At 38.1% G+C, this 23495-nt stretch overlaps 1 protein-coding gene across 2 annotated transcripts in view; it reads left to right on the forward strand.

Annotated features, from left to right (window-relative positions):
• The window catches only part of TRIM28 (tripartite motif containing 28), a 30736-nt gene that overhangs the window by 3137 nt on the left and 4104 nt on the right, over window positions 1-23495 (forward strand). Inside the window, exons 2-15 of one of the 2 annotated variants that reach the window (XM_026722118.2) lie at window positions 7620-7732; window positions 7842-7974; window positions 8636-8771; window positions 9769-9885; window positions 14318-14432; window positions 16868-17014; window positions 17216-17330; window positions 17543-17670; window positions 17815-17952; window positions 18209-18239; window positions 19144-19180; window positions 20225-20429; window positions 21308-21618; window positions 22900-23020. In XM_026722118.2, coding sequence (XP_026577903.1) covers window positions 7620-7732; window positions 7842-7974; window positions 8636-8771; window positions 9769-9885; window positions 14318-14432; window positions 16868-17014; window positions 17216-17330; window positions 17543-17670; window positions 17815-17952; window positions 18209-18239; window positions 19144-19180; window positions 20225-20429; window positions 21308-21618; window positions 22900-23020 — 1847 coding nt within the window. The remainder of the gene's footprint in view (window positions 1-7619; window positions 7733-7841; window positions 7975-8635; window positions 8772-9768; window positions 9886-14317; window positions 14433-16867; window positions 17015-17215; window positions 17331-17542; window positions 17671-17814; window positions 17953-18208; window positions 18240-19143; window positions 19181-20224; window positions 20430-21307; window positions 21619-22899; window positions 23021-23495) is intronic. The other variant, XM_026722119.2, reaches the window with a different exon arrangement.

Below are 23495 nucleotides of genomic sequence, written 5' to 3' on the forward strand. Positions count from 1 at the left end.
AATCTGCCAGAAATAAGGACCACAATATGTACATGCATTCCCACCTTTGCATTATAACATTTTTCATTTTTCAGTTTAATCTGGCTACTGATTAACTTTCATCTAGGCATTTAAAATAAAAAAAAATCCCCAAACTTCCCAAATTTATGGTTATGGAACCTTTTGAAAACTGGCCTTGGATATACAGGTAATCCTCAACTTACAACAGTTCATTTAGTAGCTGTTTAAAGTCACAATTCATAAAGTCACAGCCATTTTCACAATTACAATGTCTAGCATCCCCATGTCATGATTTACATTCAGATGCTAGATAACTGATTTGTATTTCAGAATGTTCTGTTTGAATAATTTATAGCAGACAAAAAGGTAGACAAGACAGAATATGCCTGGCAAGATAATTTTCTAGATAAATGCCCCAGAGCCATATAGAACTTTATACAGTTACTTATAACTTCATTTGAAAACACTGAAAATCAAAGAATTCCTGGTGATGACAGCAGTGGATCTGCCCAATAAACATGCATCTGACCCTGCTTATTCTTTTATTCTTTTGAATTTTGTGTGTTTGTGTATGTGTAACAGAGAAAGTTAGAATGCAGCCGCTGAGAACTGTTTACAATCCTTCCATACCTTCACCAAGACATGCACTGTATTGGTTAACTTTGATAAGTACAGATTGGAGGCAGGCTGGGAGAACAATAGATAATTTCATCACAAAAAAAATTATGGGATAAGAATACAGACAAAGGGAAAGGGGGTGTGTTGTGCTGTCGGGCAAAGAAGAGTTGGCTATAGTTTTAGGCCAGGAGTCTTCAAACTTGACAGCTTTAAGACTTGTGGATTTCAACTCCCAGAATTCCTCCTCCAGTCATATTAGCTCAGGAATTCTGGGAGTTGAAGTCCACAAGTCTTTGCCAAGTTTGAAGACCCTTGTTTTAGGCTCTTGGAAAGGAAGAAGTGATGGCTGGCAAATCATAACAGATTAGTAACTTTAACTGCTGAAAAAAAACTTGTTCCAGAGTCAGGTAAATTGCTGAAGGATTTCAAAAGGCTACTAAAGAAAGGAAATAACCAAGCAACATGTGGGAAGATAATCCATTGTGAGATCATTTTTCAAAGGAAGATCAAAAGAACACAAATGTCCTACTAGCCAAAAGTGCCTGTCAAGTATAATTAATGTAGTGCTTAATTTTTAAGAGAATAGGGGTGGTTGGGTGGGTTTACAAGTACCTACTAATTGTATAGTTTTAACAAATACACTACAGGCCAAAATAGTTAACTTAGAAATGCTTGAACAGCTATTCATAAATCAGATCACTGTCTCCTTATGACAAAAGAGGTGGAAAGGCAGCAGGAGAGTTGGGGAGAAACAGGATGTAATGTTTTAGCTGAAATGCTGCTTCCTTGAAAAAAAATCTGCATTGCTGGATGAAACACATTGCTTGCTCTATAAATAGAGAAGAAAAACCTCAGAAGGTCTTCAGAATAGTTTGGTCTAGTACAGAGTTTGCCAACCATTTGGACCTCAGGGATCACCAAACTCATAATTTTAGATCCCAGGGACCACTAACATGTGGGCATGGCCTAATTTGTGGGTATGGCTTGGTCATGTAACGACTGGGCATGACTTGTATGTAAATATTATAAATATATAAATATTGAATTTGTTATTTTAAAAAAAGAGCAACTTTTACCCAAAATCAGGCAAAGTAGGCAGGCAGATTGAGCTGCTCACAGAATCATTCAGAGATCTATCTGCCATTGGCTAGCTCAGTCTGACACATAAAATTTGCTTGCAAGCAAACTTATAAAATTTGCTAGTAAGCAAACTCACAAAATTAACTCAAAATATACCATGTATGTAAACACTGAATTTTTTATAAAAAAGAGCAACTTTTATTCAAAAGCAGGCAGATTGAGTTGCTCACATCGGCTACCTGAGTCTCTCAAATTTGCCTGCTGTGAGTGCACTGAATTTGCTTGCAAGCAAACCTTCAGCCCTAGGGGAGGTTCAGCTGTGCTTAAAAGCAGAGCTAAAGATCTAGAGACTAGCTAGAAAGCAAGAAATCCAACCATTTTCTGCTTCCTAGCTAATCTAAATCTCCCAGTACAGCAGAACAGATGATAGTCAGAAAAAGGAAAAATAGCAATTTAGCAGACAAGTTTGCTGGGTAAGGAGTGAGTGGGTGGGGAGGGTTCCCCATGGGCCATGTGGGCAGTACAGCCTTGTGTTTCTGCACAGCCTGGATTAATTGTTTTGGAAGGGAGTTCTGGGGGTGAGATTTCTATGCAGCCCACCAAAATTTTCTCACGGCCCACTGGTTGGAAAACAAGAAACAGTTTTAATCTCAATTTTAGTCATTGATTGGTGACTTTGTACCAATAACCTCATAGGTAGTAGTTTGTGGGGAAAAAGAGAGGACTGTTAGTATGTTCACTGCCTTTGAGTTATTTGTAAAAATAATAAAGGTGGAATTAAAAAAATCGCTTTATTTATATCCTGCCTTTATTTTTATAAGTAGCTCAATGTGGGGAACATATCCAAAACACATTCCATGATTTGAATCTCCCACTTTGTAGCTGGGTGCCTTAACCACTACACCAAACTGGTTGCCAGTCTTGTGCCAGCTTGGTCCCTTAAGTAAGAACAATCCTTGACCCTCATTTGGTGTAAAGGGTTTACTTTACTAAAGGCCAAGTGGATTACAGTATAGCAAAGTTAGAACTGAAGTTCGCAGTTAACTTTCCCCATTCGGTTCTTTTCCAAGTCTTTGCCCTTGCAAGTCCCTTATTGTCCAAGAGTATTTGAATAAACTGTTTTGGAAACTAAAGTTCCTCTCCCTTGAAATTCCCCTATTGAATAAATTGTTTTGGAAACTGTCTCTTCAACGGCCCTTTGCATTTCATTCCTAGCGCTTTTGTCCTTGAGTTGGTATCTCTAGAAGATAAGATGAGTAGTTAGCCTTCCCTCCTGCCAGACTTCTCTCCTCCCAACAGGCTCCCTCCCCTGGCAGCTAGCGAATGATGGCGATTCTGACATTAGTTTCCAAAATTTCCCCCCAAAATTCCCAATGAATATATGTGTGGCTAAGTTAGAGTGCCAAGATTTTAAAGATCATGTGCTCATTTGTCCAGAGCGCTACTTTAGCAGACACAATGATAAGCAGTTACTCTATAGGGAATGTTACTGCAGGCTAGGCTATAAATTTTTTAAAAAGGGTATCCATTTCCTATTGCACATGGCAGAAAAAAACCATGCCCTTTTCTCATTTTTCTTTTAGCTAAAAGCAATTTCGATGAGATAATAAGGAAGTAAAGGCTTAACTATTTTTTCTATAGGGATTTTGTAGGATTGAGTTTTATCAATTTTGTCCACTTAAAGATATGTGGACTTCAACTCCCACAATTCCTCTGACAGCATTCTGGATATAGAAAATTCTGGGAGTTGAAGTCTACATGTGTTCAAGCTGCCAACAATGAAAAACACTGGAGTAAACATTTTAGTGAGAGTAAATGGTTCTAAAACAGAGTTGGGCAACTATGGCGCCTTTATGACTTGTGGACTTCAACTCCCAAAATTCCTGAGCTAGCATGGCTTGCTCAGGAATTCTGGGAGTTGAAGTCCATAATTCATAAAAGGGCCATAGTTGCCCACCCCTATTCTAAAAGCACACAAAAAAGACAAAACTTTTTTTCCCCTTGTCTCCAGAATTAATACAGGATAAACACATCAAGAGATTTTATCCTCTCATATTATGTTAACTGTGAACGTCTTTTAATTGGGAAACAATTCAAATTGGTAGAAACTTGGCTAACAAGCAATTATCCATTTTTGTGATAATCAAGAAAATATAGTGTACATCATCTGGAACTGAAACTTGAGAACAAGATTTTAATTTGGTACATGTTCTCTTAAAATACTCCTGCAGAATTATGCTAAATAGAAAATCTTGGTTGCTTTCTAAGGATAATGTCTTTCTTCCTTACATTGAATATATGAAGCTGCTTCTCACTAACCTTTAGCTAGTCTAATTGGTGCATGGGTGTATAAGACATCTGTAGGGCCTCTTCTACCTCTGGATAGTTTTCCTGATATGGAAGTCCTGTTTCTCAGTCTTTTGTTGTTTCAGCCTTTAAAGCATTGCTACAATAGGATATAAAGTTGCGCCAATTGTTGCAGATTAATTTTGTGAAGTAGTGGTACTTAAAAGTTTAACTCTGAGGCTATCCTATCAAAAGTTTAATTCTGGGGCTATCCTATGTAAATAGGACGATTTCTGTACAACATCTGATGGTAGGCAGATTTGTGTATACATAATGTATATGTACACATCTATAATGTATACATGATTTTGTGTGAGAGTGTATGTGAATTCAGCAAGGCAAAACGCAGTGTTCAGTATACCCTATCAGTGTTTATTTTCTTGGTTCTATCAAAAACATGCTTTGTGCTTTGCTGAATTCTGCCCCATAATACCTTTGGGGGACAAGATGTCATTTAGGACAAGGCCACTACTAATTTCTGTGCAAGATATCTGAGCAAGAAACCATGTTTTACAATGAGATGAAACTGAGATGCATGCATGTGTGTGTAAATGTTATTAGTATATAAAAAAGTCTGAGGCAAACTTTTCTTGTGCACTTTTCACAAGGTAGTTTAAATTATGGAGCAAATAATTGTTATGCTCAATACATTCCAAATGATTTTAATTGGATCAAGATCAGGTAATATCAAATGATATATGGGTAATAATTTATTGATCCAAATAACGGTTTTTTCCTAAGCAAAACTTACACACACACACACACACACACACACACACAAACACACACACACACAGCATGGAAATTGCAACTGTGTCATTCATTCTTATGATGCTATACTTTAATTTGGAAATGTGCCTTTGAAAAATCTTTGGAGGATTTCTTTTGAATGTAAATAATCCCTATTATAAACATTTCTTTTGTAAAATTGCTAAGAATAAGATTACTTCATGCAAGCTGATGGGTCTGACATGATGAAGATACTTTGGATACTAAGTAATGTCAGTGAATGAAGAAATGACTAGGAGGAGGAATAAGAAAGAATAGTATTTGTTTTTTTGAACCTGCACTGTCAGTAAGTCAGTGGGTAGGTGTATAAATGAGAGGTGAATGGAAAAAGTTAATCACTGGGGTCTGAAAGCTAATAAACAGATAAGCAAGCCAGAAAGCAGAAAGTAAAAATATTGGATTCCGAATATGCTTTAAGAACATTTGTATATAATTTTATTAAGTGAAAATATTGTTTGTTTTATTGCTTTTATTTATTTAACTTGCCTTTTTGTTTGACCTTTTCTGAAATACTAGCTTTTAGGACTAATAGCTATCCAGACATCTGCTTCTATGTCTACTAATTCAAGGCCAAAAGTATGGGAAATATGGAGATAGCTGGAAAGTTATATTTTTGCTTGATAAAATTATATCAAAAGACTCCTGTGAAGTTAGAGAAAAAGGATTTCTCATAACAATACAATAGTGAAACTATTTGCAAGGATTCTTTTTTTGTCAACAAGAAGCAGTTCAATTTAAAAACCATCCTGAAATGATGTGACTGTAATTCATCTATTTTATTTGCCAAATCTCAACTTGCTCATTTTAGAAGAGAAGAATTACACTGTAGGCTATTGTCTTTTTTTAACATGGAATATTTTTTTATTCTGTGCATATATTCCTGATGTATCTGAAAGTGAAAGTAGGTGTAACAAAGTGAATATTATAATCCTGATGATCAAGATTCTGTGTAGGGAAGAGAGTAGTTATTGCAGGGATAATTTGACCTTGCATAGCTTTATCATCAAATTAATATTGCGCACCTGTACTTAATGTTAGGCACTCTTTTTCTGATAAGAGGAATTGTGAGTTGGGTGCCCTCCCACCAGTCAGTGAGAAAGTCCAGTGTGGGGACACAGCTGGATGGAGATATGTGGGTTGGAACCCCATTATGGTAAGAGCAAATACTGGAGTACTATAGCTTCTGTCACCACTCCCAGGTTGGCTGTGAATATCTGAATTGTATATTTGGAAGGGAGAAACACCTCCGCCCCCCAGGTAAGTGAACCAGGACCTGTCAGGAGGCCAGGTTAGCAGGGGATGAAATCTCTGGGGTCTCAAGGACAGGTTGTTACATCCAAATGGTGATGACAGGACATTTCAACAGGAGCCAGAGAGTGGGCTCCATATGAGGAAGGCACCCTCAATACTTAATACTGATGCTATATTCTGGCCCTCTTTGCTCATGTCAAGGCCTTGGTCCGTATACTAACAGGCATAAGGTTTTGGTCTGTTGCTACTTAATGGCAGGTCAACCAATAATAAGGCTTTTACAGGAAGAGCAAGCTGACATAGTATATAGTACTGAGAGCTGGACTGGGCCAAGTAGGATTGCCCTCTTGGAAGTATGCCTAACTGGGTTTAGGGTTTGGCGCCAGATGAGATGGCAGGGGAGGAGAAATATCATTTGTCATCTGGGAATCTATAGTTGCTGTCAGAGGACCTGCTCCATAAGTTTTTGGTTGTGAAAACCTATTTCTGAAATTAAGGTGACAGGAGCAGCTGGGATGGTTGCTGTGTAACTGCCTCCCTGCTGCATAGTAACTTCCTTGCTGGAGCTGTTGGAAGTCACTTCAGGATTGCTGATGGAGATCCCCAGCATCATGGTTCAGCTTGTGGTCCTTGAAGTGGACCCGCAAAATGAATCTTTTTTTGCCTAACTCAGGACCTATCCATGTCCAGATTTGGGTTTCTTGGCAGTTCTTGTAGTCTGTCTTTTGTAGTCTGTCTCTCTCTGTCCCCTGTGTCCCCCCCCTTCCCCCTGGCGTGGCTTTGAGGTTCCACATCTGTAGGAAGGCTGGACCCATTTGGTTGGTCTGTGCTTGGAGACCTAATTCTGTTGGACCTGAGGAAGTGGAGATGGTGCTATAGAATGCAAACACCATAGGTGCATTTAATCTATACCCCTCCTGGCTATTTAAAGCTGCCTGTTAGGTGACGTGTGGGTGAATCCATCTGATGGAGAATTCATCCTTGTTGGAGGGGTTGTTCCCTGATTTTTAAAGGAGACTAATACTCCTACTCAAGAAACCATTGCTAGATCGTACCATTTTACAATTTTTTTTCAGTGCCCCATCTCCCCATTCTAGGGAAGGAGACGGCATTGCAACTCCAGAGGATGCTGGTGGAAACTGATTATCCTGACTATTTAGTCAGGTTTTGGGGCCAGGTATCTCTAGCAGGAGATCTCTAGCACTAATGTGACATAATTGTGCTATTAGTGGCAATATTACTCTGACTTTTTATAAGCAAAATGTATAGAAAGCTGAAGAAATGGCATGAGGAAAGATTGAGCAGTATTTTGGCATAATACATAAAAGTTTCTTAACACTATATGTTTTAAAAACTCTTGATCAGTCACTAGATGTTATTACATTTAAGAATCCACCTAGAGTGAGCAAACAAGCTCGCACAAGTAAATCAATCAGGTGCCATCTGATGCTAAGATGTGGCTAGAATCTTATTTGAAAAGAAGTGTTTGCTTTTCTGTACACCTGTAGATTTTAAATTTCCTTTTTATCCCCCAGTGGTTGATTGCCCAGTTTGCAAGCACCAGTGTTATCTAAAAGACATTGTGGAGAATTACTTTTTGAGGGATGATGACAAGGAAGCTCTCGGTGATGCTAGAGATGCTAATCAGGTAATATTTGCTTTATGAATGTGACTTGTCTATTTTACATCTCCAGGGCTGGGGATGTGGCCTGGGTTTTCTTTTATTAATTGATTAATCAGTAGCATTTTCCTATTAGTGTTGTACTAGCTGTGAAGATAATGCCCCTGCCACCAGCTTTTGTGTGGAATGCCAAGAGCCCCTGTGTGAGACATGTGTGGAGGCCCATCAGAGAGTGAAGTACACTAAGGACCATACAGTCCGATCCACAGGTATGCAGTAACACAAAGAGAAGGCCTCATACTAATCACAGGCTGCTATGGACAAAAATGTAAACTTGACTTGGGGGATATGCTAAACTGAATCAAACTATTTCATCAGGGTTGTGCTTGACCTCAGAGGGCTGGGGGGCATGGCCATGGTGGGTGTGGCCAGCTCAACATCACTTGTGCAGGGTGGGGGAGCACCTGTGGTGGCCAAGTGCTAAGGCAGGACTTCCCTGAGATTCTCCCTCATTCTCATAATCTCCCTCCCTCTTCGTTCTCCTTTCTTCTTCCTTTTCCCCTTTCCTTCTTTTTCCTTCCTTGCTCTCTTCCCGTCTTTCCTTCTTTGTCTTTGTCTTTCTTCTTTTCTGTCCCTTCTTGCATGCTCAAATGCAAAAGGAGAAACATTTCTCCTTTTTTTAAAAGTTTGTTTTGATAGCCCTCTGTCAGCGAAAATTGACCTTGTAAGCTCTGTTTTCACTGGCAGAGGCACCACGGGCCAGTCCTTTGCTGTTTCCAGGCCGGCCCTGAGGGCCAGGCATAAGCCTTAAGTTTGACACCTTGGTTCACTAAAGTGAGCTATTTTCATATACATATTAGCATCTCCTATATAGTCCCTGCGAGCCAAACTATCCACATAAATAAGCATTCCGTTACTCTTTCTGTTCAGGCTCTTCCAAATCGCAGGCCAGAGAGAAGACTATCTACTGCTCTGTCCATAAACATGAGCCTCTTGTTCTGTTCTGTGATACCTGTGACACCCTGACATGCCGGGACTGTCAGCTGAATGCTCACAAAGATCACCAGTAAGCTTTTCTGTAGATTGTATAATCATATTTCTGTTAATTATGGGGTGATTCTGCAGTTTTCTGGAAATGTAGGATTCATTATCTTGGGCCAGCAGGATTAGCAACCCTTTCAGGTCTTGGATACTCCTTCCTGTCTTTGTGCCATGTGGTGAATTCTCCTCTCAACACATTTTTTTTAAATGGTAATGATATCTGCATGAGAATGTGGTGATTTTAATAGATTTAGTTCTATTTCCTGAGATTCTGAGCAATTTTAATTTTGAATATTGATAGGTACTGTTTAAGGACGTTACAAATGCTACAGTTTCTGGGGAACAGAATTTCAAGTGAACTTTGGTTCTCTTTTTAGAATATATATATGCACTTTCCATTACATGTTCTTAAATATGCTTTAAATAAATATAAAAATTTAAGACTGTTTCTGTCTTCAGCAGCTTTCATAAGTTTAGTTTTCCTTCTCACACTTTGAAAAAGATGTGTGTGCTGTCTTGCAGTGTCTCCTTTATGTCTAGCAGTACTCTTCTTTCTCTGGTCTCGGTTGAAGTGAGTATTGATTCGGGTAGTCCTTTGCTTAGTGGCTGGACTTGCACCAAGTTGTACTTATGATAGGTCCTTGAAGTTCCAGCTATGGCAATGATATTGCAGTCACACAATCATGATCTCTGATGCTCCCTGCTGGCTTCCCACGAGCAAAGTCAGTGAAGAAGCCAGCAGGAAGTCAGTCATGTAGGTCTTCCTTTAACTGCCCATGTGATTCTCACTTAACAAAGGCAGTTGTGGCTGCCAGAATTGCCATTGCTAAGTGGCACGGTGACGTGATGTCACACTTTTATGACTATGTCATTTAACAGTGGCAATTCTGGTCTCATTTGCTGTCAATTAATATTAAGTCCCTGTAATGTCAAACTTTTCCTATGGTTGCTAAGCTAACTGTATACAGTGCTCATTTTTATGCTACATTTTGATACAAATGTTAAGAATAATTTCTTTGTAGGTACCAGTTCTTGGATGATGCAGTCAAAAATCAGCGCAAGATGCTGGCTTCATTGGTCAAGCGCCTTGGGGATAAAAATGCCAATCTCCAGAAGTCAACCAAGGAAGTGCGCACCTCGTAAGTGTCCTTTGCTAAGAAACACAAATCTTTTAAGTGTTTCCATTGATATGTCTAAACCTTGAGGGAAGAGAAAGACAACTCCTTCTCGTGCATTCTAGTGGAGTTTGGGCTATACAATTGAAAAACATTTTGGAGTTATGAGTCTTAACATCTTGCCTTGAAGTTTTGAGGATAAAATAGTGACATTAATTGATGGATCTTTGTAAGAAGGATAAGCTGAATGTCACTGGTCCTTATTTAGGAAAGGACAATTGCAAGAAACAATATCTCTCAAGGACATATATATGAAATAACCAAACTCAATGAGGACTTTTATTTTTTATCTTCTCTTAACTCCTTTTGAAGCTGGCCTGTATTGTGGCTCATGTGAAGGATTCAGTTTTCTCATTGCACATGCTCCACACTAATAAAATGGACTTGTTTAGCTTTGGGTTAGCGTAGTGTTTAAATATAATCATTGTGGTTTGTGAATAACAGTGTATTATTAAGTGGTGTGTTCTGTGGATAAATCACAATTGGCAATGTTTAGATTGTTGTCAGGCTTACCTCTGTTCAAAACTCAAGGAAGAAACTCCCCCCCAACTCCATTCATTTAGAGAAATACTTTTACTAAGTTTGAAATGATAGCGAAAGCAAGGCAAGATCTGATTCAAAATGCGCAAAAGTTACAGGTTGAAAGTCACCCCAATTCCCTCCCCTCACAGGATCCAGCACTGAAAGTCCAGTCAACGTCCAATCTGATCTTGTGGGAAAAGCCTGTCTTCAAATATTTCTCCCATCTGGAGTCTCAGGAGGTTGGCCTTGACAGTGTGTAAACAACTCCACTCAGCAGCACATAGTTCATGAGTGCAAACCTCCCTTTCAGTTCTCATGGGACTACACCAACTCGCTTCCTGATCCCAAGTACCCAGGCCCCCCCTTCCCCATTACTATGGCAGCCGATAGCAAGCATGCTGAAGAAACCCATGCTGGAGATCCAGCTGACATTAGTCTTGTGCTGCATTAAACATCCATGAACAGATTTTAGGAGGTGCATATCTCTTTAAAGCTAGTACAATGTGACTTCCGTTTATATAATTTATAATAAATAAAAATTATAATATGTAAAGGTAAATCTAAGAAAGCTTCCTATTTTGAAAGAGAAATTTTGTTATATTGTTCTATATCTGCTGCCATCTTTTGTGTCAATCTTCTCTAACTTGGCATCTTTCATTGTTTTGGATTGCTGCTTTTTATATTCCCAGAAAAGATGTTTTTATTAAAATTTTATATTTATTTGCAAAGGTAGAGAGAAAGAAAATAAATACCAAACAAAGACAAAGGAAAAAAAATGTATAGAACAAAATATTAAAATACACATAAAATGTCTCCTGGTTGAATAAATATATTTCGGCAATAGCTGTTCCCCCTCTTGCAAAACAGGTTCACCATTTATGAACTTCTACATGTAATATTTGCAAAACTGGTATATATCATTAAAACATAATAAATATAGAAATCAATTAATGCATTTGATCAACTATCTACTACAAAAATGCAGGTAACAGACAGTTCCAACAATCAAGCTAAACTTCAAAGACTTCTGTCAACAATTTTATTCTATTTAAACTGTAGAAAGTCCACAAGCAAGCTCTAATCAACTCACCGCAACCATTGTCTTTGATCTGTCAAGGATCAAATGCCATCAAATGATTCTTTATAATAACAACTTCTAGCTGGTCATCTTCGCTTTTCTTTAAAATTAGAAATGGGAATCTTTCCAAACAGCTGTTTCTCACTCCCCAAAAATGTGGATCTCCATTGAAGATATCTCCATAGTACTTGTTCAGTAAATTTCCCTGCAAATTGGAACATGTCTCTTGACAGTTGTCTTCTAGTTAACACATGATGGTTCTATTCCACAGTGTTCATCAATTTTCCTAAGAAAGTCCTGTTTATTAATGCCTCTTTCAGCCTCTCCTAGCAAATCTCCAGTTTTCAAGCAAAACTCTTTGTCTTTCAAATCTTTTCAGCAATTTATTTCCCATTCATCCATGGCTGATTTAACTACTGTTGCCTTTATCTGGATGTCGCTTAAGAATGATTGAAATTGTGACAAATTCATCAAAACTTCTACCTGATTTTTTTCGTTTAAAGCTAGTAAGTTAGCATTTTTTTTAAAGAAAAGTTTTCAAGAAGGCCTTAAGTCCCATCTCTTTTATATATCTTTTTGGGGGCATTATAGAACATGTAGAATGGATACTATTCAGAGTGTTTCATTTATTATTACCTTGGTTTTAGTATAATCCCAATCTCCTTTATAATCAAACTTTCACAACAGAGTGTAAGCAGTTCTTTTATCAAGGACAAAGAGAGTGGATTTCTATAACAAATAACCATAGAAGAAGCTAGCATTATCTTAGCTAAGATAATGATTCTCACAGCAGAGAATAACAAAATGGGGGAGGAAAGTTCACATCGTTTTTGTAATAAAAGGACGAGTATATATAAAAAGCGATGGAATTCTTTTACAAAAAGTAAGTAAAATGCGAAATCTTTAGAATAGAAATCCAATAGAAATCAGATCAAATCATTTTCACTAAAAACCCCTTAGATTGCTGATTTCCTTGCAGTGAAAGAAAATGTTTTAAAATATGAATATGAAATATGAAGTAAGACAAACTTTACATTTGTAATCAAGCAAAAGAATATAGGCAAATCTGCATTCAGCCAAGCTATTAACAATTAAACTTCAAAAAGTGATATTAAACATGGAAGTATGTCTAAAAATACAAACACCTGCAAGAAAAAATGGAGAGCCAACTCTAGCCACTCTTACTGAGAGTTGCAATTGCCTAGATTTCTCAAGCAATTACATGGTGGTACAAAGGTTGTAATAGGTCATCTCTAGTTTCGCCCATTCAAATCTGGGAAATGTGCTGCCAAAGAGCCAACTTTGGCAGCAAAGTTAGCTGTTTGTCAGCAAGGAGAAAAAAAATGCCCCACCGTTCAGTACCCCATTTTCTAGGGCTCTCACAGGAATGATCTTTTAAACAATAGAGAATCTTATATGAAGTATTTCATTTTATCTATTTATAAACTTTATTGGCGTCCCATCTTATTATAAGGTAACTCTGGGTGGCTTATAGTCTATATGTAAAATTAAAAGTGAGAATTAAAAACCAAGAGCAGGTATCTGTTGTTGATTGATCAATCACCCACATTGTCCTGTTCCTCCATTGGATCCCCAGGCCAACTGGCAAAGCCACAACTTTAGGCCCTTGTGAAAAGATAAGAGGGTTGCGGCCAACTTCACATGGTGGAGGGAGGGAATGTTCCAGAGTATAGGAACAACAGGAGAGAAGACTCCCATCCTGGATTCGGCCAGCTGGAATAATCAGGCTGATGGGAACTGCAGCACGTCTCCTTTGCCAGTATGAGTGGTATGGGCCAATCCCAGTAGGGTGAGACGATTCCTTAGATAACTTGGACCCATGCCATGAAGGGCTTTAAAAGTGTTCAACAACACCTTTAATTGCACTTGGAAGCAGACTGGTAAGCCATGCAGCTTGCAGAGCAGTGCTGTTATAGTGGCCATTCTCCCTCCCCCCAAACTGCCCACACCTGCACTTAGCACAGGTGTAGTAGCTCTGCATGATCTTCAAGGGTAGCATATTACAATAGTCCGACCTGAAATCACTAGGGACAGAATGACTGGGTGGAGGCAATCCTGGTCCAGGAAAGGCCACAATTGCAATTTTTCTGCAAAAGATTGTCACTGTGTGCAATACATTTGGCACACAAATAGTGTTCCAGACAATACAGATAGTACTTGACTTGTGGCCATTCAAAGTTACAGTGCCAACAAAAAAAGTTAATTATGAATGGTCCTCCTACTCAGAACCATTGTAGCATCTCCACAGTCGCATGATTAAAATTTGGGAACTTGACAACAGGCATGTATTTACAATGATTGCAGTGGGTCACATGACTACTATTTGTAACCTTCCCAGTTGGCTCCCAACAAGCAAAATCAATGGGGAAAGCTGGATTTACCTAATGACTATGTGATTCACTTTATTTCTGTGATTTGCTTAACCACGGCAAAAAAATCGTAAAATTGGACACGTCTCACTTAATATCTTGATTAACAATGGAAATTGTGGTCCCAATTGTGATTGTAAGTCGAGGATTACCTGTAGTGTTGGCAAATTAAGGAAGATAGGAAAAGAGAAATGCTGGGAACATTGGCTCAGCAGGTGTAGGTTAGGTAGAACAGAAAGGTACGTAAATTATCCCTGAGAATCTTTGGCTTTTATTTTAGCTGAAACCTGGAATAACATTTTCTAAACAGTAGCCTGCTTGAAACAAGAATAACATCTTTTATTTTTTTGCATACCCGAGTTGTAAGTGATCGTAGAGTAAGAAAATTATGTTACTGCCTCAACAGGATCCGGCAGGTGGCAGATGTGCAGAAACGTGTGCAGGTAGATGTGAAGATGTCTATCTTGCAAATTATGAAGGAGCTCAATAAACGTGCTAAGGTGCTGGTTAGTGATGCACAGGTAAGACAGGAATGAGAATATTGGCCAGTACAGTGTAATGTTGACCTACAAACCTCTACAGTTGCAGGATACCTTCCATCCTATAAATTTGTTTGGCAGTGTCTTCATTTTCTCCTTTTAAAGTATTTGATTAGTTTTGTTACTGCAAAAGGGTTGTACAAAAATAGATCAAAAATAGAAATAGAAATAGCACTTAGGTTTATATACTGCTTTGCAGTGCTTTAAGCCCTCTCTAAGCGGTTTATAAAGTCTGCTCATTGCCCCAACAATTTGGGTCTTCATTTTACGGATCTCAAAAGGATGGAAGGCTGAGTCAACTTTGAGCCTGGTGAGATTCGATCTGCCAGATTGCATGCAGTTAGCAGAAGGAGCCTGCAGTTCTGCACTCTAACCACTGAGCCATTGTGGCTCAAATGCAAGAAGTAAGGTAAAATGTAAAAAGTTCAATCCCTTCATTTTTTCCGTCAAGCATTCTTACTTAGATATTTATATGTTAAACTTTTAATAGTTGTTTATATCAATTTCAGTCATTTTTTTTCAATTGTTTGTAGTATCTTTGAGAGGCTACATTCCAAATACCTTCGTTTGCTTGCTCTATAATCTGTTGTAAAGTACTTTTCTTCTTGAGTTTGGCTTAACTTCTGTTATGAATATATATAATTTCTTAATGGTTGTGGTTGTATATTCTCCCAATTTTAGTCTTCAATTTTTGTATTGTTGGCAAGGTTCTTTTTCCCCAAATTGAAATATTTTTCTGGTCACTATTATAATTCTTTGCATTTATACTCTCAATAATTTCTAAGAAAATATATGGGATTTCAATTCAGATTTTATTTTAAAATTCCCTGAATGTTTTGACTTGTTTCCAGTATTAAAATTTTTGGGCCTATCAATCACTTTCTTTTTAAAGACATTTCCATTGTTTATTGTTATATGGTTTGTCCAATTTGTCCATTGACAATGGAATTATATAACTATATAAAATGTTATTCAGTTATCTCTTAAATTAGAGTTTGGGGTAGAATTTATTGATTTCCCCTCCCTTCCAATGAATCCATTGATCCACTGCACTTCTTTATAGTTTTGTATCCAGTTTGTCACAATTTTTGTATTGTTATTGTATCAGTGTAGTGTTTTGGTTACAATATACAATCTAATTAATGATCTTTAATTTCTATGTTAAATTATTTTGCCTTTCCCAAGGTCTCTTTGTTTTTTAAAGATTATTTTCTGCTCATTACTTAAAAATGCATCAACTATTGTAGGTTCCTTCTTTGTTCTTATTATGTCTTTAATCTGTTTCCTGCATCTGAAGATTTCATACTGGCCCAAGTGATTAAATCTTCCTCACTGAAGTTATTCTTAGAGTAAAACATTATTTGACTGGTGATGCTAATGGTGAAATAACTCTTTTTCTTTTAAAAGTTTCCAGATTTTTAACAACTTTAGCTTACAGTGCATTGTTTCAGCATTTTTCCCCTTTTGTTTGACTTTCATTCTCTTTAATCAAACAAATGGCTAGTGGTCTGCCCTCCAGTGAGTGCACATTCCCACAGCTACATTTCACTTCCCATTTCATGGCAAAAGCCTCTTTTCTATGTATTAAATAATCTTTCCCTATGCAAGAAACTTTTTGAAAGTCAAAGAATTGGATATTCCCCTTCCTCAAAGTCTTGGTCGCAGAACCTCAGAATCCACCTAAGATAATTGCAACATGCAAAATAAGTGGAATATTAAATTCTGATAATCTTAATACTAGCTGACTACACAAAACCGTCTCTTTATTGAAAGTCTTTTCCATATGCAAGAATTCATCAAACTTTATTAGTCTCTCTCTCATCCCTCAATTAAATCTTTAAAGACTTTTGATTTGGTGGTAAAATGAGGTATAAATCATCCCTTGTACCCAAAATCTCCAGAAATGGTATTTCATTTTTAGTTTAGAGGCATCATCTCTTGAATAGCCTACATTATTCTCCCGTGGCTTAATCTCTTGCTAACCAATAATCTATCATAAATACCTATGCTGTCTTCCTATTTTCAGAATCTGCTTTCAGTTGGGGGTGGGGGGAAGATTAGTTGATGTTTGTAAAAGACAGAATAGCACAGAACCATGGGAGGTTGCATACTACCACTGTAAAGTGGAGGAAATAGGAAAATTAAATAGTAAATAGTAAATTTCCCTCTGCATTTGGCCTTGACAACTATTTCAGACAATAAGGGTAGGATTTTGCAGTGATTCTCTAGGGTCTCTTCTATAATTAGAAGAGACCCTAGAAGATTATTATCCGTAAAGAAGAATGACAACAATGAATCATGAGGGTACAATAAAGATCTTGAGGGTAATATAATGGGAAAGGATGTCTTATCTGCCTTGATTATGTGAGCGTGCCTCCCACTTTCTGTTTCTTTACCCAATTTTCTCTGTTTTCCAGAAAGTCACTGAAGGCCAACAAGAGAAACTGGAAAGGCAACATTGGGCCATGACTAAGCTCCAGCGCCACCAAGAACATATCTTGCGCTTTGCTAATTGGGCCTTAGAGAGTGACAACAACACTGCATTGCTGCTCTCGAAAAAACTGGTATGTCCCTTGGTTAATAAATGATTTTGGGGGGAGGGGGACAAAGCTTAAGAGTTAAGTGACATGGCCTGCCTCTGTTTTACTATTTTCATGGCAATGTAATGGCAATGCAGAACATACATTTATATTTTTGTTGTTTCATATATAATTGGCATTTTATCCCTCTCTTTTATCCTCTCCCATTTTTTTTTCTTTCTTTAGATTTATTTTCAACTGCACAGGGCTCTAAAGATGATTGTAGATCCAGTGGAACCTCATGGAGACATGAAGTTCCAGTGGGACTTAAATGCCTGGATCAAGAGTGCAGAGACGTTTGGTGAGTGATGATGAAATTAATATTTTTCTGCTCAAGAGCATGTTTGGAGATTTGAGCTGTATTTCAAGGGGGGCCATCAGGATAGAAATGATAAGCATCTGCAAAATTAGAGAATGTAGAAAAATTCTTAGTTTTTCAAAAGCATTAATTGAAAGTTGATATTGTGGGACTGGAAATGCCAGCCACATTCAGATCTTTCTTCTCCTCCTCAGGTCAGATTGTATCAGAACGGAGTGGTTTGCCAGTGACTGCAAATGCCCAAACACCCCAACAGCGGACTAACGCTGCTTCTGCTGCAGCAGGAGTGGCCGTCAGACAAGGTTCTGTCCCCCCTTCTCAGGTACTGGTTCTTGTTTGTGCAGTTTTTTCTCCAGTGATAGCCTGGTGCATCTGAACCAGCAGTTTCAGCTGGTCAACCCGTCTCTACAATCTGGGAGATGCTAACAGGGTAGTTACAGGCTTCGTGGTACACTTTTCTATGTAGGGTGTCCAACAGATGTCTCTGCAGACAAGCATAATGAATAAGGGAGCTTTGCTTCAGCCTGTGCTGCCTTCCAACAGCCAGCGGCAGGCCATCCCTGACTGCTATATCAATGATGCCAGTGCCTCTTCTGCTGGACAGGTGAGCAGAACACAGGACAAGGAAGATTCCTTAATGCACGAGCATGCTTGGTGGTGCACTGATGAAATGAGATGGAAGCTGGTACCGATTCTTCCTAGAAGAGAAATACATTAAATTGAAAAACTGCAGTCGGGGGCCTTGTTTTACACAAGGTCAAGAACAACTAAACATACATTGCTAAAAGATGGCAAGGAATCAGTTTTGGACTTAGCCGTGTATTGCATTTAATATTATATTTTTCTCATATTTCTTTCAGCCTATGGACCTTGGTGATGGCTTTGGTGTAGGTAAGGAATACGAAAGGGAAAGTAGTGTGTTCAACAAGAATCTATAGAGCGAAGCCAGGGAAAGCCCATTCTTGAGTTATCATTTCACTCTGATTGTGACTTGATAGAAGTAAAAATTCAGGGTGGATTTGATCTAAATCAAGTAATCATAATTTAAATCACTGGTAAAAAGGATTAATTTAAATCAACCTGATTTAACTCATTTTTAAAAAGCAACTGTCATCTCTGTCCCTCAGTGGTTCTTCCTCTGACCTGCTGTTGACTCATCGACAGTCCCATTCACTTTAATGGGACAGCTGGTGATGCAGCAGTGATACAACAAGATGAGGGACGAGGTGGGCAGCAAGTGAGTGGATGCCCGCTAACAAGTGTTGCCATGATGGATCTGAAGTGAGAAGTGCTCTTTAAATGTAACGGCTCATTCTTGCTGGTAGTTAGAATCTTTAATATTATTTGCAAACAGAATGAAGGTATCCCATTTAGCTTGCAAAGCTTGGATTCATTGAATGAGTTCACAAAAATGTAAATATTGCAGAACATACAGCCTCATGCTACCTAACGCAGAATATACAGCCTCTAAGCAGCTCCATTTCATGCTGAACAAACTAAATTATTAATGTATCTTAAATAGAAAAATATCTTTCGATAGATTTTTACTTCAAAAGCATATTAAAATAAATTGGATTAAAAATCAAAATATATGATTAAAAACAGATTTATATAAAAAATCAGATTTAAATCAAAATCCCTTTTTTTTATTTTTTAAAAAAAGTTTATCCACCCTGCAGGAAAATGTCAGCCCTGGACAAAAATATCACAGTGGATTTTGTTGAGAGATTAGAATGGGGGATGACTCATGAGTTTCTTGACACTTGTTTCCTTCTTTTTTTTTTTTTAACAACAGAAGGGTCGTATTCTGGTGAAATGTCTGGAATAAAAAGGTAAATCATATTTATTTCTGTTTTACTATATTTTTTTAGGGTGCTGGGAGGCCATCCTGCCATAGTTCCAGATGTTTTTTTGAGTACTGGGAGTTAACATCCATTTTGTTTTGTTTTTTATTCCTAAGCATGCGTTCCATTTATGTGACAGGAAACAAGGTCTTATCCTGCAGAAAAAAAGTTTGCTTGATTATGGATAACAGTATTGGCATTCAGGGCCTTTATGTTGAGAATGAAATTTATATTGGAGCTTGAAATGGGTTAGTTGAACTGTTGAAATTATTTTATTTTACCCCAGAGAAACATGTCTTATTCCATATCCTGTGGCTCTATATACTAGAATGCAGGAAATGCCACTGAAGAAGCATTTGAGCTATCTACAGAGAAGACTTAATTGTAGAAGTTACTCTGGATGCATTGGAAGGGTTTGGTCCCATCAACATGAACATGACATGTAGATATTGGCAAAAAAACACACACCCCCCCACTTTTATGTCTGTGTTCATGAATACTTTGATCAGAAAATAGAGAAGAATAATTTGTGAATGTTCATTTCCCCCCCACCCCCGAAAGTAGATTGTGGGGCGGGGGGGGAATGGGACGGACAGCCACTGAGAATAGTAAATTGCATTGCCATGGAGCTAAGTTGCATAAACTGTTTTTCTTTGCCTGGCACAAACTATAGGAAAGAGTTATATATATCAACAAGATATATATAACTCCTTCTCCAAAAGGTAACAGTACTAAAAATATTGTACTGCTGAACTCCATGCAACTGTACAATCAGAATCTACAACCAGCCTCCATGTAGAATTGGAAGCAAGGTTCTCTATGGAGAAAGGTCTTATTAGATGACTTGTCTTAAGCAAAAGGATCCCAACTTGGAGGTGCATTTTGGATTAGCTATGGTGAACTAAGTCTTGGAACGTCAAAAAAATTGATAATGTTTCAGTATGTAGTTTAATTTAGCCCTGTGAATTAGGTTTTTATTGTGCTAGAATTATCTCTGGCCTGTTACCTAATATGATCCCTGCATGTTCCCAGAACCCGTGTCCAGGATGGAGAAACTGGTCTTGTCCGGAAAGTGCCCCGGGTTAGTCTGGAGCGACTGGATGTGGATTTGACATCAGATAACCAGCCACCTGTCTTCAAAGTCTTTCCGGGCAATTCCCGTGAAGATTACAATCTCATTGTGATTGAACAAGGAGGTCAGCAAAGTGCTACCCAACAAGCAGGTGCTACAGTGAAGGTCAGCATTGTTTTTTTTTAGAATAGTCTGTTTCTGAGTAAGTTAGCAGAAACCATGTGTAGCAGTCTCAGTTGCTTGATACAAGTCTTAAAACTAAGCCAGCGGTTATCTTTTGCACATATTACTTTGAAGTGCCAGCTCTTGCGATATGGAAGCAGGAATAGGCCATGAAGGTTGGTGCAATATGTGTGTGGGAGTGAGTGAGAATGAATGATAATGGAAGCAGACATATGAGATCTTTTAAAAATTGTGTTAAGGGTGTTCTGGGATTTAATTTGTAGAAACACCAGAAATAAGCTTGAATTAAAATGGAATGGGTAGTGGTAGTAATAATTATCTAGAAGGAAGAAGCTCCTTTGAACTACAGCTGATCAAAGGGCTTTTTGGAGGGTTTTGCAGAAGTGTGGATAATGGTGATAGAATGTGTACTAAGCAATCCTCTTCCCCGATTTTGGGCAGCAGAGAGCTTTGCCAGAGAGAAGCCCAGATTAAGAAATTGCAGGGTCCTGAGCTGGATGGTGGAGAGAGGTTGAGGGTGCAGCCTCAATTTTCTACAATATCTCAAGATATATCTAGATTAAATTCTGTCCATTAGCCAGAAATGAGTTTTTTTGGTTTGGCTTCGCGCAATAAGAATAGAATTTTGCTGTGATTCTCTAGGGTCTCTTCTACCTTGAAGATAATTATCTGTAAAGAAGAATTACAACAATGAATTATGAAGATAGTATAGATATCTTGTGGGTAATAAAATGACCAAGTTTATGCCAGCGATGCAATTTAAATTATCTGTCCTAATGAGTTTCCTTTTGCTGTTTTTTCCTTTTCCCTTTTTTTTTGCCTATTTTTCTTATGCATTGTCATTTTTTCTTGTCCTCTAGGAGGAGCAGATGGAGGCAGCCATTGAACATCCTGCTTCTGCCTCAGATACTAAAGACACCAAGCCAGTTATCTTGGCCCAGGATGCCCTTCTTCCAGAAGGCTCTGTAGCCCCCCGGCTGATCTCCCCCAGTGGCAGCACCAGCTCTGCCATGGAAATGCAGTCTGTTCATAGCCATGATGGCACAGCTAATGGGGAGGAAAATGCTTGCTGCAGGATCTGCCTGAAAGCTGGTGCTGTAGTCATGTGTGATAGTTGCAAAAAGTGCTACCACTTGGATTGTCACCTGCCTGCCCTTCAGGAAATCCCTGGGTACAGGCTTTTGTATATGCAGTTTTCCTTGTCATGAAAGGGTAGAAGATGTAGTTGCAGCAAATCCAGTGTTTTCATCCTTGTAACTATTGCAAACCAACCCCCCCCCCCCACTCCCCAAATGATTTGCAATATCAGTGTGGTTATAGCTATTGCCTTCTTTCTCCTTGTGTCTAACGCTCCAAAGTTACAATGTCTGACAGGAACTCATATAGTAGATTACTACAATTGCTGTTCTGTGTTTCATTTTTTTTTCTAAGGCAGATAAGATTTGGAAATGAAACAAGAGCACCCTTTTCACACATGTAAGAATTGTTGTTCTAATGAGATCTCAGGCACCTGGTGATGGGGAGGAAAAGTGCGGTCATGGCTTGCTATAAAGTTTGGAGATTCAATTGAAAAAATTGGTCATTGCTTTGAGTGCCTCATCTTGTACAATTCTTGCAGAGGTATATGATAGGAAACAGCACTCTTGGAATAGTGCTCTCACATATGTTAATAATTAAGATGAAGTAAGAATGGACGGTTCTTGTAAAGGCAAGCTCCCTAGAGTTAGAAGACACAGTGATTGATTGATTGATTGAATTGTATCATATCATCTTTGGGAAATCCATTTGCACAATATTTACAGGGCATGCACTAATAGAGAAGTGACATACTTCAGATTTTTTAAAAACAATTTTTTGTAGATCTTAAGTTCAGCAAAGTTGTGATTGAATATTATGATAGAATAACTCTATTTGGGTAACATTGAAGAAAAAGAAAAAGTGTTCATCCATTAAAAGCAAATACATACCTTCCTGAGTATTAAAATTCCACTATTATGCCTTGAATATTGTGTAGTATAGTGACTTGGTCTGAATAGAATAGGCTGTCAGTGTAATTATTTGGGAAGCAATGACAACAGCGATGACAGATATAGCGCTGGCCTAATTTTTAAGTTGAGAAAATAATTGATGTCAGTAGAAATGAAATTTATTTCATAGAAAATCAAATTGGCCAGGCAAAAGAACAGGTTACCTCTTCAAGAACCTGAACATAAGTCAGGCACCCCTAAAACCTAAGACTCTTTCTACAATTCTTTGCAATAGAATCATTTTCTAGTTGTATCTGGGTTTACATAGAGAGCCTAAAAGCATTCTTGGGAGAATAATGATGGCAATTTGACTTTAAAGCAGTCTTTAGCAAACAGTTATTATTAGGTATGCCTATCTGTGTATAGATGCCCATGCCTTGTAGCTGCAAGTGATCTGTATATTTAACATGCACTTCATTTTGCAGCCAGGATTGGAAATGTCTACTGTGTGCTGATCCAGTAATAGCCACTGGAGATGATGGGACTGACTTGGCTGCAGTCTTCAAAGATGGAGAACCAAAAATGCTGTCAAATATTGATCAGAAGGTTGGTCTAACTGAGAGGTGGGATGCACTCTTCAGAATTGGTTTGAGACAATAAAAGCCACCAAGTATTGAAACCCTGATCCTGTTCATATCCATGGGCTTATTGGAGTATGATGGATGGATCAACTGAAGAGTAGGCTGTGGTAGACTTAGCTAACCTCTTTATGCCCACACATTCCAAAGAACAAGGCAGGACTTAGTGGAATTTGCCCATAATAGAGTACATTTTAGTTCTAGAGCAGGAGTGGGAAATTTCCCAAGGGATGACATGAGAAACTGGGACTGTTGTGGAGGGCTGAACCAATAGATTGAACTTAATACTGTTCAATATTGATTTTATTGCTTTATAAAGAGTAAATTACTGTATATAGTTTTATTTGGCTGCTATTGGTAATACATGTTACCATAAGGCTATGAAAATGTGGTGTAGATCAAATATAGCAGTAAAAAAAATGCCAATCATTATAGTTTATTTT

The sequence above is a fragment of the Pseudonaja textilis genome, chromosome Z (genome assembly GCF_049901715.1).
Source record: "Pseudonaja textilis isolate UNSWEBS1 chromosome Z, rPseTex1.2, whole genome shotgun sequence".
NCBI classification, from domain to species: Eukaryota; Metazoa; Chordata; class Lepidosauria; order Squamata; family Elapidae; genus Pseudonaja; species Pseudonaja textilis.